Genomic DNA, 17,152 nt, shown 5'->3' with positions numbered 1-17,152 from the left:
ACGGGGTTTCACCATGTTGACCAGGATGGTCTCGATCTCTTGACCGCGTGATCCACCCGCCTCGGCCTCCCAAAGTGCTGGGATTACAGGCTTGAGCCACTGCGCCCGACCACCTTAACTTTTATTCTTCCTTTCTAACTGCAACGTTGTAGCCTTTGACCAGCGTCTTCCCATTCCCCTAACTTCCGGCCTCTGGTAGACACCATTCTACTCTCATTTCTATGAGTTCAGTTGTTTTAGACTTCGCCTGGAGGTGACACCAAATGTTTTAATATAAAACTGTGAAGAAATCTCAGTGGCTAATGTTATGTTGTGAAATTTTGTAGGATCAGTCCTTTCCAGAGCATGAAAATGGTTTTCAAATTGGAATGAGATTAGAAGGCATCGATCCCCGACATCCATCGGTATTCTGTGTGCTTTCTGTAGCGGAGGTAAGAGGTGGTGTTATTGTCTTGGGCTGATTGCATAGTGACAGAAAGATACTTTTCTAAGAGAATAAAAATTTGTTTGATATTTATCATGAACAAGATCCAGTGCATTATGGATTTATTTTAGTCAGTGATGGATGAAACTATGTTTCTTAGTAAATATTTTTCTTTCCCCTAAGATGAATTTTCTAATAAGTCCTTTATCGACTAGCATTTACTCTTGAGTTAATGGGTAAATAATTTTCACTTGAGGTTGATAACAATCTGTTAATCTCAGTGTCATTTTTACCTATTAATGAGAGGTACTTATTCACATTTGAACTGAAATAATGAGAAATGTGTATGAATAATATCAATACATATGAATTATATATTTATAAAAATACATACACTTTACAAAAATTATTTAGAGTGGCAAGCTCCTGATGAATGGCTTATAAAATGTGATATTTACTAAACATTATTAAATCAATAAAAGATCTTTATATTTCTAATAGCATTGAACATAGTAGTCACATTTATTCACTTTACTGACTGATTATAGCTATTAAACTTGTACCACATGTCTAGAGGATGTATTTCTCAGACTGTTTTATTATTTTCTTTATTGAGTATGCTGGATACATATGTTAGAGTTGAAACAAGGCCATGCCTATGTTAGCTTTGCTTTGTACTTTAGCTTACACTGTCTTGGAATATGAATCCAGGCCAGAGGGCAGAAAATAGGGTTGCTGAAGGGAATATTTGACAGGTATCGAATTAATAAATAAACCAGTTAACTAATGAATACATAAACTCACCCTCAGATTCCTAGATTGGATAAAAGGGTTACTATTTTTGCAGAATGCACTAGATACCTATAAGTCATGGTCTAATTTCATTACCATTTTGTCTTAATTAGATGTCATCCATAAATTTGTCCTCTAGTGGAAACATTTGAATAGCAGGACTGGCTCTTATATGTTGATAGTACTGACAAAATCTATGAATATTTTGTGAATTTTGTGTCTACTCCAAATATATGACACTTAACGAATGATTGTAAACCTTCTCTCTTGCAGGTGTGTGGTTACCGTCTTAGACTTCATTTTGATGGTTATTTAAGTTGCTATGATTTTTGGACCAATGCTGGCTCCCCTGACATTCATCCAGTAGGGTGGTGTGAAAAGACCAAACATGAATTGCACATCCCTAAGGGTAAGCCAGGATACATTTACCAAGTGGAAAGAGAATTAATTGGTATTTCACTTGTGTTTTAACAAGATTTTTTGAAATTCTAACAACAGATCTTGGTGTGAATTGATTTCCAAAATGAGATTTTGATCTACAAAGAATAGTAAGACTATAGTGGTACCATTTTTAGAAGTAAATATCTTTAAAGAAAAGCATAAATGACTATTTGGGTCAAATATTCTGATAATGTATAGAGGGCAGAAATAAAATATGAAAGCATTTTATTTTATATAAAATTTATTAAACCTTATTGGGAATGCCAACTAATATTTAAATCATGAGTGAAATGAAATATCTAATCAATGATAGTACAAGGCAAGAAAACCTGATGCACTGTAAATAATTTGCTTCAACCTTAGGAATCATGGAAAACATGGAACTATGAAAAAAAATTCAGTATTTTCTTTTGATGGGAATAAAAAATATCATTGTTTTGTTATATGCTGGAGGAATCTGGGCAAGGCAGATGTGACCAAAACCTCTTCTATTTGCTGTGTGCAAGTGAGGTGGGGATGTGGTTGAGGACAACGCTGATGGGCTCATTTCTTTGCACAGCAAATTTCTGTATACTGTCCCTGGCGTGTGTGTTAGACTGCTCGATGACTGTGGCAACTTCTGGAGTCAGTATATAGTCCTTTATGCTTAGTAATCCACTCAGGGTGTCCCTTGGCATCCTCCCCTGAGGCTGATGGCAGAGTCCTTTGAGTTTGCTAGTTTCTAGGGCGCTGGTGACAGGCGGCAGGCTCGTTCATTCAGTAGGTATTTGTGGAGCCCTTACTGCGTGAGGCACTGGGGGCCAACAGCAGGTAAATCAATGGCTCTGTCTCCATGGGACTTCATTTCAGAGGAGAGGGGTCCTGGTGGTGGCTGCAGAGACACTCTTTTAGACAGAACGGTGGAGAAAGGCCTCTCTGTGGACTAATGTTCCAAAGAGACGTGGGTGAAATGCGAGAGGAAGCAGTGTGGTGTCTGGGTAAGCCAGCTGAGGGAAGAACCGAGCAGGCATCGGGGACAGGAGCGTGCTTGGGGAGGATGAGACATCTCAGGAAGACAGCAGAGAAGCCCAGGTGGAAGGTCGGGGATGAAGAGAGTGGTGTTCCCAGGCCTGGAAGCCTGTGCAAGGAGTTTAACTCTTGTTCCAAGCCTGGTGCTCAGAACCATTTTTTGAGCCCGTACTGTTTGGGCCAGCACTGTGTGAGAGCCGTGCTAGGCATGCGAATGGGAGGATGTGGCAGTTTTTAATGGGAGGCTTGTAAAGATGGGATGCAGAAAGCTGGAGCTGTTGAATGGGCTTTGGATTGAGAAGGGGTTTCTGTGCCTGGCATCCTGGATAGCTGCACCGTCAGGACCTCTGATGGTCTCTGCGATGTGGCTTCCTCAGGAGTGGGAACAGGTATGGTAACTCTGGTCTCATCACTTTGCCCATTCAGGAAAGCCTTAATGGGAGATGAGACTCCCGTCAAGCCACCAGAATACTGACTCCGTATCAGAGAATATGAAATTGTGTAGGGAATGATGCACATAATGGGCAAGCACTATCAACAGTTTTGAATATAATACATTTTAAAACGGTGAAACAATTTGGAGATTTTAATTTAAATCTTTTGTGGGTGCTAAGGACGTTGAATGGCAGGAGACTAATAATAAGAATATTAGGTTGGTCCAAAAGTAATTGTGGTTTTTGCCGTTACTTTTAACGTATTTATGGGTTTTTTCCATTAAAGGTAATGGCAAAAACCACAATTACTTTTGGACCAACCTAATATATTTAATATGCATGTGGTTACATCTTGTGCGTATTTTGAGTAATCTGTGCTTTTTCTAGGTTATAGAAAAGATAAATTTGTTTGGATGGATTACTTGAAGGCCTGCAAATTGCAAAATGCTCCAAAGAAATTGTTCAGAAACAGAAGTCCTGTAAGTATTTTGTTTCTCAGTATAAATCAAATTTCCCCCTAAGCTTAAATTTCTTAAAATTCACAGTATATTCTGTTTTATTTTAATCCTTTAAGAAATTATGGAAACTCTTACCTTTCCATGACTTTTCTCATCTAATTCGTTAATTTCTTATGGGCATATTTTGATTTTCTTCCTTTAAAAATGTAATTTAAATACTTCAATTAGATGGGAAAAGTTAAAAACTTTATGTTTAAAGCCTACTAAAAATAAAGTGTCTTTTAAAAATGTTTTCTTTTACAGTGAGTTAATCCTTTAATGTCGGTTTTGATGTTTTGAAACCAACAGATACTCTAAGTAAACTTTGAATGTACCCAGCCTAGATATATTTAAGTGTAATGAAAATGAGAGTAACATTTTGTATTAATTGAAGGGGTGTTCTGAGGATCTGGGTAGAGCACACTTCTTATGCCATCTGTGCCCCCAGAAATCTAGTGAACGTTCATAGAGAAGGAGAATAAGTCGGAACCCCAGAAGTTGGCTCTGCCACCGGCAGGCGGTGTCACTGTGCAGTCCACTCACTGAATTTCTCCAGGCTTCACTTCTGTGATCTTGAAAGCAGTGTTACACAATCGTTACATGTGTTTCATAGATTTGTATCAAGAAAAGGAGATATTAAAACAGGAAATTGCTGTAAAAATAGAATGTACTGAAGGAAAATGAAAATCAGGGTTTGATAAAATAGAAGTAGAGAAAAAAACACTCTTGTAGTCCCCAGATAGAGTGGGTACTCCCTAAATCCCAGGACTGGCTAGTTTATAGGTATATGAAGGGTGGGTTTGTAATTGTTATGTTATTGTAAATCATAGTTCATAGTATATTTATACTAAGAAAAGTACAGATCGTAAAAAAAAAAGCATTCAGATTTTAAAGTTATAAATTTAAATTATATAAACATGTATATGAATTATATATAAATTCACATTTTTAAGTTACAGTTTCATTTAAGCATGTGTTTCTTAAATATTGAAAAAGCCACTTATTTTCAGATTGAGTAATCCAATTAAAACGATACTTTAGTGCTAATTAGAACATATCTTCACCACTTTTTCAAATAGCGGCATTTGGAAACTTCAAAAGCCTATGGGGAGCAGAGAAGATTATTTGATACTATTGTGTTCAGTAAACATCACGTTTTAAAATTAATACAAATTATTCTAAGAATCAAAGAGGGAAATATGAAAATGATAAGGGAAAGAAGACGACCTTGCACAACAAAAGACAAAAGCACAGAGGAAAGCTAGTTTCCGGGGTCTTTGTTATGAACATAAACTATGTGACAGTTGGCGAATATTTTTACTGGCATTTGCTGGCTTTGTCCAGAGGGTAAGTGCTGACACCTGTAGACTTTGCTGATGCTAACCATAGAAGTTTTGACAGTGGCTCAGTCCTGTTTGGTGTCCTGTTTCTTTTTGTGCTTCTTCCCCTGCTGCTGCTGCGTTAGAATGGGCCAATGCCTAAAGAATTTCAGGTTGGAATGAAGCTGGAGGCTGTCGACAGGAAGAACCCTTCCTTGGTGTGTGTGGCAACCATAGCAGATATTGTTGAAGATCGCTTACTAGTGCATTTTGACAATTGGGATGATAGTTATGATTACTGGTGAGATACGAATGTTTTATTTTCGTGTGTTCATATGTCTGGTGTTAAGAATTTGTTTTCATTCCAGCACTTTCACTATTCTTGCTGTTCTAATAGTGATAAACATCAGGAATTTGGTGGTTGACTGTTCACTATCTTCTCTTTCATGTGAATTACTCAATTAAAGAGTGCTAGAAACTTCTCCATATGTAGATTACCCAGTGAGGCCTCATCTGAAATAATATGACCAGTTCAGGACCCTTTGCTGTATTTTTTCTAGTTTGTGAGGAAAGCATTTCTGTGAAGAGGAAGCTAAAAACTTGCAGTATTTTTTTTTCTGTCTAAAAAATGTTAAAGGAACCTTGTCACATTTTCAAAAGGAAAGATTCTGGGAAAATGAGAGTGAATTCTTCGAAAGACTTTGGGAAGCAGAGAAAATGTATGCTGCCATGCCATTAGAATAACATGGCATGGGTTGAAAGGAATTTTTTTGGGGGTGGAATAAAAACCTGTAATATGCAAGAGGTCATGGCAAGAGTAATTTTTATAGCATTTCTCCACATATGTCCCTAGTAATCGCCAAGTTCTTGCCTGAGACAGTGGTTCTTCATGTGCCTGATGGGCCCTGTCTTCTCCTTTGAACTCAGAGGCAAAGCTGAGAGGAATTGTTGTATATGTGTCTTACGCAGAATATTCTGGGTTCTCTGAAAAGGACAGGGAGGAAAAATGTCATCTGGAGTCTGATTGGGCTGATCTATTAATGTTTTCTCTTGCTGCCAGCAAGAAGTGGTAGAAGTTTATTAAAATGCCCACTCACTCAATGCTCAATCACTGGCAGTTCAGGCCCTTGGTGACCACCCCCCCCCCGTTAATTTCATACTTTTATATTTCAAGAAGCCTATGTGAAAGAGAAGTTTGATAACTCAGCCTACAAATACAGTACTAAAAATTCCTTCTAATTCTCTCCAGCTATGAAGTACTGTTTTCTGTGGCATCTCTTGATACCCAGAATGATTGTTAGTCTTGAATTCTTTCTCTGGCTTTAAGTAATGTGGAATGTAAAAGAGAGTCCCATTTTTGCAGGTGTGATGTTAATAGCCCTTATGTCCAGCCAGTTGGTTGGTGTCAGGAGAATGGAAGAACTCTGATAGCACCTCAAGGTAAGTGGACTGCCTGGGTTTTCTCTGAAGTCATCTCTGCGTGAGTGATAATCCTCATTTTTATTTTGTTTATGAAGACCATATTTTAATACAAGGTATAGAATAAAAATGCCGTGTGAGATTCTGTTGACCACCAAGTGTCTGAACTCTCTCTGTCCTTCCCCGAAGTGAAGACGGACTGTGTTTATAATTAGGCAGCCATTAAAACAAAGTTGCTAAAAATTATTGTCCAACTAAATGAGTACTGTTGTTGAATACTGATATTTAAAACTAGCTATTTCTACTTATGTAATTTATCTAATAACTTAATTCATTAATTGAACAATAAGATTATTAAAAATAATTAACTTTGGAGTTAAACGTAGAAATACAGAAATCTAAGCAGTAAAAACTAACTTAACAGTGGGTCTCTAGACTTACCAGACTTCCTGCACCAAACTAAATGTTTAAATAAGGACTCCGTCAAGTTATTTATTTTTATCTCATGACAAAAACATTATGAAATGTTTAGAGACTTGCTCTGTTAAGTCCCTTTGTTTTTTAATTTTTCTTTTCTTTTTTTTTTTTTTTTGAGACGGAGTTTCGCTCTTGTTCCGCAGGCTGGAGTGCAATGGCGCGATCTCGGCTCACCGCAACCTCCGCCTCCTGGGTTCAGGCAATTCCCCTGCCTCAGCCTCCTGAGCAGCTGGGATTCCAGGCACACGCCACCATGCCCAGCTGATTTTTTGTATTTTTAGTAGAGACGGGGTTTCACCATGTTGACCAGGATGGTCTTGATCTCTTGACCTCGTGATCCACCCGCCTCAGCCTCCCAAAGTGCTGGGATTACAGGCGTGAGCCACCGCACCCGGCCAATTTTTATTTTCTTGAGATGGAATCTCATTCTGTTGCCAGGCTGGAGTGCCGTGGTGTGATCTCAGCTCACTGCAACCTCTGCCTCCCGGGTTCAAGAGATTCTCCTGCCTCAGCCTCCCAAGTAGCTGAAACTACAGGTGTGCACCACCATGCCCAGCTAATTTTTATATTTTTAGTAGAGACAGGGTTTCATCATATTGGCCAGGATGGTCTTAATCTCTTGGCCTCATGATCTGTCCACCTCAGTCTCCCAAAGTGCTGGGATTACAGGCATGAGCCCCTGCCCCCCGCCTGTTTTTTAATTTAAAAATGAATTAGACATACAGGCTGCATAATCTTAGTATAACACAAGTGTCCAAGCAGACATATATTTTCTTTCAATAAAAAATGTACAGAAAGAAATGTAGAGTAAGGGATGTGTCATTCTAGAATGGAGCAAATGTTGTTTTGATTCAAATGGTTCATAGTTTTGCTGTTTTTAAATCTTTTTTTGCCTTAAACATAGAAAAATGTTAGAATTTCTCATCAAATTCTTGAATTTGGTGAAGATAATTTTTAGAATTAAAAACAATAAAAAAGCCAAACCAAAATCACAAATTATTCAAAAATATGTACTTGAACTAGAAAGGTTTTATGAAATATGTAACACGTTAAATTCTGATTTTGATATATAGATAGATTTAGAGCCATTTGTCCTATTTTTCTGTGAAAGTGGCTAAAACTAACTTTAGAATAATGTTGCTTAAGATGAGGTGAGGCCAGGCACAGTGGCTCATGTCTGTAATCCCAGCACTTTGGGAGGCTGAGGTGGGCAGATCACGAGGTCAGGAGATTGAGACCAGCCTGGGCAACGTGGTGAAACTCTGTCTCTACTAAAAATACAAAAATTAGCCGAGTGTGGTGGTGGGCCCCTGTAGTCCCAGCTACTCAGGAGGCTGAGGCAGGAGAATTGTTTGAACCTGGGAGGCGGAGGTTGCAGCGAGCCCGGATAGAGCCACTGGACTCCAGCCTGGCAACAGAGGGAGACTCCATAAAAAAAAAAAAAAAAAAAAAAAAAAAAGATGAGGTGAAATGCTTGTCAGATCTCAGAATACGTGGGTTGAGTTGATGTGCCTGGAGACATGGAATGCTTCTTCTGGTTTTCACCTAGTGAAATAATTTCACTGCTTCCAGCTTGTTCTCACTAGGCTTCATGAATAGGCTCAGTGTATAAGTCTCTTGGTGTTGTGTGAGTCTAGAAAAACTCTGTGCAGCATGTTTGGAATTAGAGGTCCAGAATTGTGCCATCATTAACATGCTAGTAGTGTCTAAAAAAGCATTGCCTAACCTAGGGTCATAAAGATTTGTTACAAAAGACTATTATGTCCCCATTGTCACCCTAATTGAAAATTCATTGCTCATAGAGTATGAGTTTATTTCGGGACTCTCAGTTCTTTTTTGTTGGTTTGCATGTCTAATTTATACCAGTACCATGCTTGATTACTGTAGCTTTGTAATAAATTTCCAAATTGGAAAGTATGAGTCCTCCAGCACCATTCTTTTTCATGATTGTTTTTGCTCTTCTCAGTCCCTTACATTTCCATCTGAATTTTAGAATTAATTTGTAAATTTCTGCAAAAAAGCCAGCTGGGGTTTTGATAATGGGGCACTGAATCTGTAGAGCAATTTGTGGAGTATTGCCATCTCCACAATTTTAAGTTTCTCATCCCATGAACACAGGACTTCTTTCCATTTATTGAGGCTGCCTTTAATTTTCTTTCAGTGATAATTTGTAGTTTTCAATTTACAAGTCTTGTACTTACTTTAATAAATTTGCTACTAAGTATTTTATTCCTTTTTTTTTTAACTGAGGTGAAATTCACACAGCATACAGTTAACCATTTTAAAGTGTACAATTTGGTAGTGTTTGATGTATTCGCCATATTATGTAACCACGAGCTCTCTCTAGTTTCAAAACTTTTTTATTCCCTGTAAAAAATCCTGTGCTTATTAAGTAGACATTCCTAATTATTAAGTAGACACTCCCTAGACATTCCCAACACACCTACCACCCTGACACCTCTAATCAGATTTCCTCCCCTATGGATTTGCCTGTTCTTGATATATTACATGAAAGGAATCATACAATACATCTCTTTTTGTGTTTGACTTCTTTCACTTGGCATTGTGTTTTCAAGATCATCCAGGTTGTAGCATGTATCAGTACTTTGTTCCTTTTTATGACTGAGTAACATTCCATTGTATGCACATACCACAATTTGTTTATCCATTGATCTGTGAATGGATATTTGGTTTGTTTGTACCTTTTGGCAATTATTAGAAATGCCACTGTAAGCATTTACGTATAATTTTCTGTGTGGACATATGTCTTTATCTCTTTTTAGCATATACCTAGGAGTAGAATTGCTTGGTCATATGTTTAACATTTTGAGGCACTGACAAGTTGTTTTTCAAAGTACCCACACCATTTTATATTCCCACCAGCAATGTACTACAAAAAGGTTCCTGTTTCTCTACATCCTTGCCAACCCTGGTTATTTTCTGTTTTCTTGATTAAAACCATTGTAGTGGCTATAAAGTGGTATCTCATGTAGTTCGGATTTGTATTTTCTTATGGACCAATCATGTTGAACATCTTTTCATGTGCTTGTTGGTCATTTGTACATTTTCTGAAAGAAATCTCGATTCAGGGTCTTTGCCCATTTTTCAACTGGGTTGTCTTTTAATATTTAAATATTAAGTCCATTTATCAGGCTTTATTATATTATTTATATTATTGATATATTATTACTGTATATCTTTATACACTCTGAATATTAAACCCCTATCAGATGAATGGTTTTCACCCATTCTACAGGTTGTATTTTCACATTCTTAGTAAGGTCCATTGATCTACAATAGGTTTTAATTTTGATGATATCCAATTTGTTTATTTTTCTATTGTTGCTTGTGGTTTGGGTATTAAATCTGAGAACTTATTGCAAAGGCGGAGTTATGAAGATTTACCACTATCTATCAAGAGATTCTTCCACTTCAGCCTTCCAAAGTGCTGATATTGCCAGCGTGAGCCACCACACCTGGCCAATAGATCTGTTTCTATTCGATTTTTGTGTATGAAATGAGGAAGAGGTTGAACTTAATTCTTTTGCTTCTGGCTATCCAGTTTTCCAACACCATTTGTTGAATGGTCTTGGCATCATTGTTGAAAATAAATTTACCATGGGTGTTTAGGCTTATGTCTGGACCCTCAATTCTGTTGCATTGGTTTCTGTGCCTATGCCTATTCTTATATCAGTATGACATTGGTTTGATTATTGTAGATTTGCATTTTATAAGTATTTTACAGCTTTAGTTGAAGTTTCATTTTATAACTTCAGCTAAAACTTCAGCAAAGCTCTCCAACTTTGTTCTTCATCAAATGTTAAGACTTGTTAAGAGGATTTTCTGAGTATCTAACATCTTTCTGTCATTTTGTAACTTCAACCAAAATTCCATCAGCTTGCTTCTCCTGAAGGAAGAAAAGATTCTGGCATGTGTTTAAGCCTTCTCTAGAAAGACACTGCAGAGAGTAGCTAAAACCTGGAATTCGGAATTAGTTTTATATCAGTGAAATGATCTTTACATTTTATCATTTACGTGTTTTAAAAATTGACCTCTGTCTCTGAAGAAGGTCTTTTATCTGGAAACTATGAGACTTAGAGTATACACCAGGGGCAGCTCTACAGATCAGCACATGCTGTTCTACTTTCAAGCACTTTAATTGCTCTCAGAAGTGCAATTACACACACACACACACTGCAATCACACACACACAAACACACACACACGGTATAGCAGATATAGCAAACACTTTTTTCTGACAAGTCGGAAACAAATCATTGGAACGAACAATATTTGATCTTTTTATGTTTTACTATATTTAAACACATACGCTGTCTCTCTCTCTACACACACACACACACACACACACACACACACACACACACGCACACAGTCAAACCGCCCAGCTCTAGACTTGTCTTAGGAAAAAGAATTTCTGAAGATCATTTTAGTTGGTTTTCCTTTCTAAATCTCATGGTTAAGCTCCTACTTGTGAATCACCTGAGTACACAGCATTCTATCATCCTGTCTCAGGGGCCCTTCTGCTACCTCTGGCTCCAAGTGTTTCCCCTCTTATGCAGTTAGTAGGGGCCTAACATCTTTGATGCACTCATGTTTTCACACAATCCCAGAGGACATCATGATCATTACTCATCATAAACTTCAAGCGATTTTGTTTACGGCTGAGCTTTAATCGTCTTCACCTCAAATTTTTACTCACGGTTCCTTTGAATATATTTTTGTTACACTCCATTATCTTGTTCATACCTTGATTAAATGGCTGATCTATTGTATTTTCATTTTAAATATCATCTAGCAAATAGGAAGTTTCCTGGAGTTCAATGAAGGCCTCTGTGAAGGGTGAATCCCCTTGCAATATCGTAAGAAGAAGCCCTTTTATGACACGCCTGAGTCTGTCTTAAAGACAAATAACATCCTGTGGATAAACATGTTAAATAACAAAACCTTTCTGCTTATTGTTCCTCCTGTTTTTGGATCTCATTTTTCTTAATGCCCAATTCAGTTAATTTCACATACTTACCTATTTTCATGGCGACTTTGTGAAGTGGCCAATTATTTTCGTTTCATAGCTGAAGAACTGGTATCCAGAGAGTTAGGTCCCTTGGCCCAGGCCTCCCACATGTGTGCTGACTTGGTAGCAGGCCCTGTGAGTTGACATCATAAACTCCTTTGCCCTTTCCTCTTCACAACACTGCCTGAAGTCCTATACATGGCTTCTGAGAAGGAAGGACAACTTTCAGTGGAGCTGCAGTAACGCAGGGAGGGAGATGTTAGTTCCAACCTTCTTAACTGGACAGCTTCACATTGGAAGTCGTGTTTGAATTGGCCTTTGAAGGGTGTGTAAAATTTTAACTGAGAAATGGAGTGGAAGAGAATATGAGGTGGAAGGAACAGTATGCACTAAAGCAAGATGGCATGAAGTTGCCACCGTACTTAGAAATTATGAAAATTGTGAGTGACAGGCCAGGCTACAGGGTGTGGATGAGGGAGGGAGATAAGAGGTGAGAAGTGATTTAGAACACATTAGGCTCAGACTAATAGTGATTGACCTTGTGAATATTTTTGCCTTATTTAAAATTTGAAATGATTTTAATGATTCAGAAGAGTTATAAGAATAGCAAACAGAAAGCCTCCCTGACAAACCATTTGAGATTAAGTTGCCAAAATGAAAGTTTAGCCTGTCACCCAGTAATATGTTTTGTAAAAAAAAAAAAAAAAAAGCAAACACAAAAACCTACAGATTTAATTCATGATCACATGCTGCATGTATTAGTCATGTCTCCTGTGCATCCTTCAGTCTGTAACAGTTCTTCAGTCTTTCCTTAACTTTTCTGACCTTGGTATTTTTGAAGATTACAGACCAGTTCTATAGCATGCCCCTCACTTTGGGTTTGTCTGATGTTTCCTCGTGATTAGGTATGGGTTAGGTATCTGTGGAGGGGTGTCCCAGAGGCAAGGCTGAGTTGTTATTGCACCGTATCAGGTGGTTTGCAAATTTCATCATTCCCTTTCCTGTTCATGGTAATTTTGGTCACTTGATAAAGTGTTGTGTGCCAAGCCTCTCCACTGTGAAATTACTCTTTTTCCTTTTGTAATTAATATATATTTGTTCGGGAGTTACTTTGAGAATATGTAAATATTCAATTTCTCATCAAATTTTCACCTGCTAGGTTTTAACATATATTGATCTTTATGACATGAATTAGTTATTAGCGTGATGTTTGCCAAATGGTGATGTTCTAATTTCATTATTCTTTCTATATTTACTTGTTGGCTTATCCCCTTCCTTCCTTCCTTTCTTTTCTTTTCTTTTCTTTTCTTTTCTTTTCTTTTCTTTCTTTCTTTCTTTTCTTTCTTCTTTCTTTTCTTTTCTTTTCTTTTCTTTTGTCTTTCTTTCTTCTCTTTCTCTCTTTCTTCATACAGTGTTATGAAGCCCTGGATCCCTATTCACTGTTATTACGATAATGTAGAACATTGGTAGGGGAAGGTGGGACAGAAAGGTTGGTGAGCCACCTTCTTCTGTGACTTCAGCAAGCTGACAGTCAACTAAGGACTATAAGCTAAGGCATAACTGTTATAGGGCTAGCAAGATAATTAAAGAGGTAACACCTGTCTAGAAAGCATAAGAAATGCTTCACGGAGAAAATTACATGATGGTATACTGCTCTGTAGCAAATTACCACGAACTTGGCAGCATAAAACAATACAAATGTGTTATCTTACAGTTCTGTAGGTCAGGAGTCTGAAATGGGTTTCGCTTCAGTTTTGGAATATTAATAAGGAACTAATAGGTTGGGGACTTCGACACCATATTATGAAGGGTCTTTAAAAGCAATAATGAAGAATTTATGGTCAAAGCTATGATACAACTGTGTTTAGGGATGCTTTATTTGGCAATAGTAGGCCAGATTAAAAAGAAGGAGTGGGAAGACCATTAGGGATATTCATGATACATGGAAATGAGGGGCAGGGACCTTATCCAGGGATATGAGAATGGGTTTAGGACAGTGTGTGAGACACTTTGGGATTGCTACTTACTTTATTTAGAAAGTGTCTGAAAAGGACGCATGTATGAGTTCTTTTATTCAGTTTTCTGTAGTCTTGAGGACTCTGTGAATTGATAGGCTAGGGAAATAAATTTAGTTCCTGACCTTGCAAGTCTCTCTTTTCTTGCAAATACCATTTTGTTTCCAGTAAGTGCATTTTACTATGATAGCAAAAAGCAACCCGAAACAGTAAAAAAGTAAACTTGCATATTTTACTAGCTGGGGGGAAAATTTTCTGTGGCCATTTGGTACCATATGCAATATTTTTTATATTATTGTGTTTGTGCCTCTGGTAGACATTCAGCTACCAGAAGTCTCACAAGACAACTTTACAGCAGTTCTATCAATAGGGGATACCTGCAGCTGCAGCATGATATATCATTGTCTTCTTTGTCTTTAACTTGATTGCAAATCATGTTACTGTTTCCCCAAGGTATTTCACAGAAAGTGAATACCCTACACATTTCGTAGAAACATTGTAAAAAGATACTGTTCTCTTTCTCTGTAAAGAGTGCTCGGTCAGCCAAGTTCTACTCTTTAAGAATCAAAGTTTATTTTACCTTTACAGTCTTACACATAGTCACCAGTGAAGTGAAGCTGTGGACTTCACATAAGTCAAACTGGCAATCCTATTGCCAGATAGAGCTTACCATTATCATACTATTATATTTTTCCAATTATTTTATCTGTTCATTTGACTATATATAGGTAATTTAAAGTTGTGATCTTATAGTTAAAACTGCTTTTATAACCAGTTTTCTTTACTTGGAAATCTAATTTGAACATATTCTCTTTCTTTAAATAGTCTCTGAAAACATGGCTATGAATGACTGCATATGTATCTTTTATGCGTACATCACACTTTCATCGAGTTTTTCCTTTGTATTGACACTTTTTCTAGTTCTTATAAATAATGATGAGGAGGAAATTAAAAACAATTAAATATGTTTGTTACTTTTTTGTGACTGTTGTAAGTAGAATTACTAGATTACCGAGTACAGAAACAATTTTTAAGTATTTTATAAATATTTTCAGATTACTCTCCATAAACTTTTTTCTTTTGATAACAGTATTTGAAAATTCAGAAATAACAAAGAAAATAAAGGGAATAAAACTCTGTTACGTGTAGGCACAATTTTCTGTGAACATTGTGTGAGCAAGAACTATGTATTTTTGGTTGGTTGGTTTGTTCTTTGAGACAGAGTCTCACTCTGTCACTCATGCTGGAAGTGTAGTGGCATGATCTTGGCTCACTGCAACCTCTGCCTCCTGGATTCAAGCTATTCTCCTGCCTCATAATCCTGAGTATCTGGGACTACAGGTGCATGCCACCACACCGGGTAATTTTTTTGTATTTTTAGTAGAGACAGGGTTTCACTGTGTTAGCCAGGATGGTCTTGATCTCCTGACCTTGTGATCCACCGGCTTTGGCCTCTCAAAGTTCTGGGATTACAGACACGAGCCACTGAACCCAGTTAAGGACTATGTTTTGCTCACATTTTATTCACAACTTCTGGTTTATAAAATATGCAATAAATCATATTTATTTTATTAAAATATTCTAAATAAAATAATTCATAGATTGAATCAGTAATATAACAATCTCCTAACAAAGAAAAGCCCTGGACCCGAAGGCTTGACTAGTGAATTCTACCAAATATTTTAAGAACCAGTGCCACTCCCTCAAACTTATCCAAAAAACAGAAAATGAGGGAACACTTACTAACTTATTTTATGAGACCAACATTATTACCATAATACCAAAACCAGATGAAGAAACAACAAAAAAACTGTAGACTGCTATTCTTCAGGAACATTGATGCAAAAATTTTCAATAAAATACTAGAAAATCCAAAAGCAATATATATAAAAAAGATTACATACACCATGACCAATTGGAATTTGTTACTGAAATGCAAGGATGGCTCAACATATGAAAATTGATCGGCGTGATATACCACAGTAACAAAATGTAGAGAAAAACCACATGCTATCTCAATTAATGCAGAAAAGCATTTGACAAGATTCAACACCTTTTAATGACAAAAACCTTCAACGAGGTAGAAACAGAAGGAAACTACCTCAACATAATAAAAGATGTCTGTGAAAACTCACAAGGAATATCATAATGGTAAATGTCTGAAAGCTTTTCCTGTAAGATCAGGAACAAGGTAAAGATATCCACTTTCATCACTTTGTTTCAGCATAGATCTAGCCAGACTAATTTGGTAAGAAAGTGAAATAAAAGGCATCCTAATGGAAAGGGAGAGGCAAAATCATATCTGTTAGAAGCCAAAATGATTGTATATGTAGAAAACCTAAGATTAAAAAAAACCTGATAGAACTAATAAACCAATTCAACAAAATAGTAGAATACAAAATCAACACACAAAAATCAATTGCATTTCTTTACTCTAACAATAAACAATTAGAAAAGGAAATTAAGAAAACACCTCAATTTGCAGTAACATCAAAAATAAAATACTTAGGAATTAACCAAGGAATTATACTTGTACGCTGAAAAATATGCAGCATTGCTGAAAGAACTTCAAGATGACACAAATGAGTGGGAAGGCATCTCATGTTTATGTATTAGAAGACGTGACATTGCTAAGACATCCCATTACCAGACTTCAAACTATACAAGTCTACAGTAACCAAAACAGCATGGTACCAGTACAAAAACAGACACATAGACCAATGGAACAGAATAGAGAACCCAGAAATAAAGCCACACACTTACAACTATCTGATCTTTGACAAGTAGACAAAAACAAGTAATGGGGGGAAAGACTCCCTTTTCAATAAATGGTGCAGTGATAGATGGCTAGCAATATACGGAAGATTGAAGCTGGACCCCTTCACTATACCATGTACAAAAGTCAACTCAAGATGGTTTAAACACTTGAAAGTAAAACCTACAACTATAAAAACCCTGGAAGATAGCCTATGAAATACCATTCTGGATATAGGCCCTGACAAAGATTTTATGACAGAGACACCAAAAGCAACTGCAGCAAACCCAAAAATTGACAAATGGGAGCTAACTAAACCAAAAAGCTTCTGCACAGTAAAATAAATTATTAACAGAGTAAACAGACAACCTACAGAATGAGAGAAAATATTTGCAAATTATGCATTGATAGAAGTCTAATATCCGGAATCTATAAGGAAGTTAAATTAACAAGCAAAAAACAATCCCATTAAAAGAGTGGACAAAGGACATGGGAGGGCCAAACTTGGAGGTAGCTTATGACATCATTTCTACCCATGC

The 17,152-nt window shown here is 37.0% G+C and overlaps 1 protein-coding gene across 2 annotated transcripts in view; it reads left to right on the top strand.

Annotated features, from left to right (window-relative positions):
* The window catches only part of L3MBTL4 (L3MBTL histone methyl-lysine binding protein 4), a 461,506-nt gene that overhangs the window by 165,094 nt on the left and 279,260 nt on the right, over nt 1–17,152 (top strand). Inside the window, exons 6-10 of one of the 2 annotated variants that reach the window (XM_017543913.2) lie at nt 327–431; nt 1,490–1,625; nt 3,487–3,578; nt 5,062–5,216; nt 6,279–6,355. In XM_017543913.2, coding sequence (XP_017399402.1) covers nt 327–431; nt 1,490–1,625; nt 3,487–3,578; nt 5,062–5,216; nt 6,279–6,355 — 565 coding nt within the window. The remainder of the gene's footprint in view (nt 1–326; nt 432–1,489; nt 1,626–3,486; nt 3,579–5,061; nt 5,217–6,278; nt 6,356–17,152) is intronic. The other variant, XM_037744036.1, reaches the window with a different exon arrangement.

Source organism: Cebus imitator, unplaced genomic scaffold (assembly GCF_001604975.1).
Source record: "Cebus imitator isolate Cc_AM_T3 unplaced genomic scaffold, Cebus_imitator-1.0 Scaffold162, whole genome shotgun sequence".
NCBI lineage: Eukaryota > Metazoa > Chordata > Mammalia > Primates > Cebidae > Cebus > Cebus imitator.
This window is presented reverse-complemented; position numbering and strand designations above follow the sequence as displayed.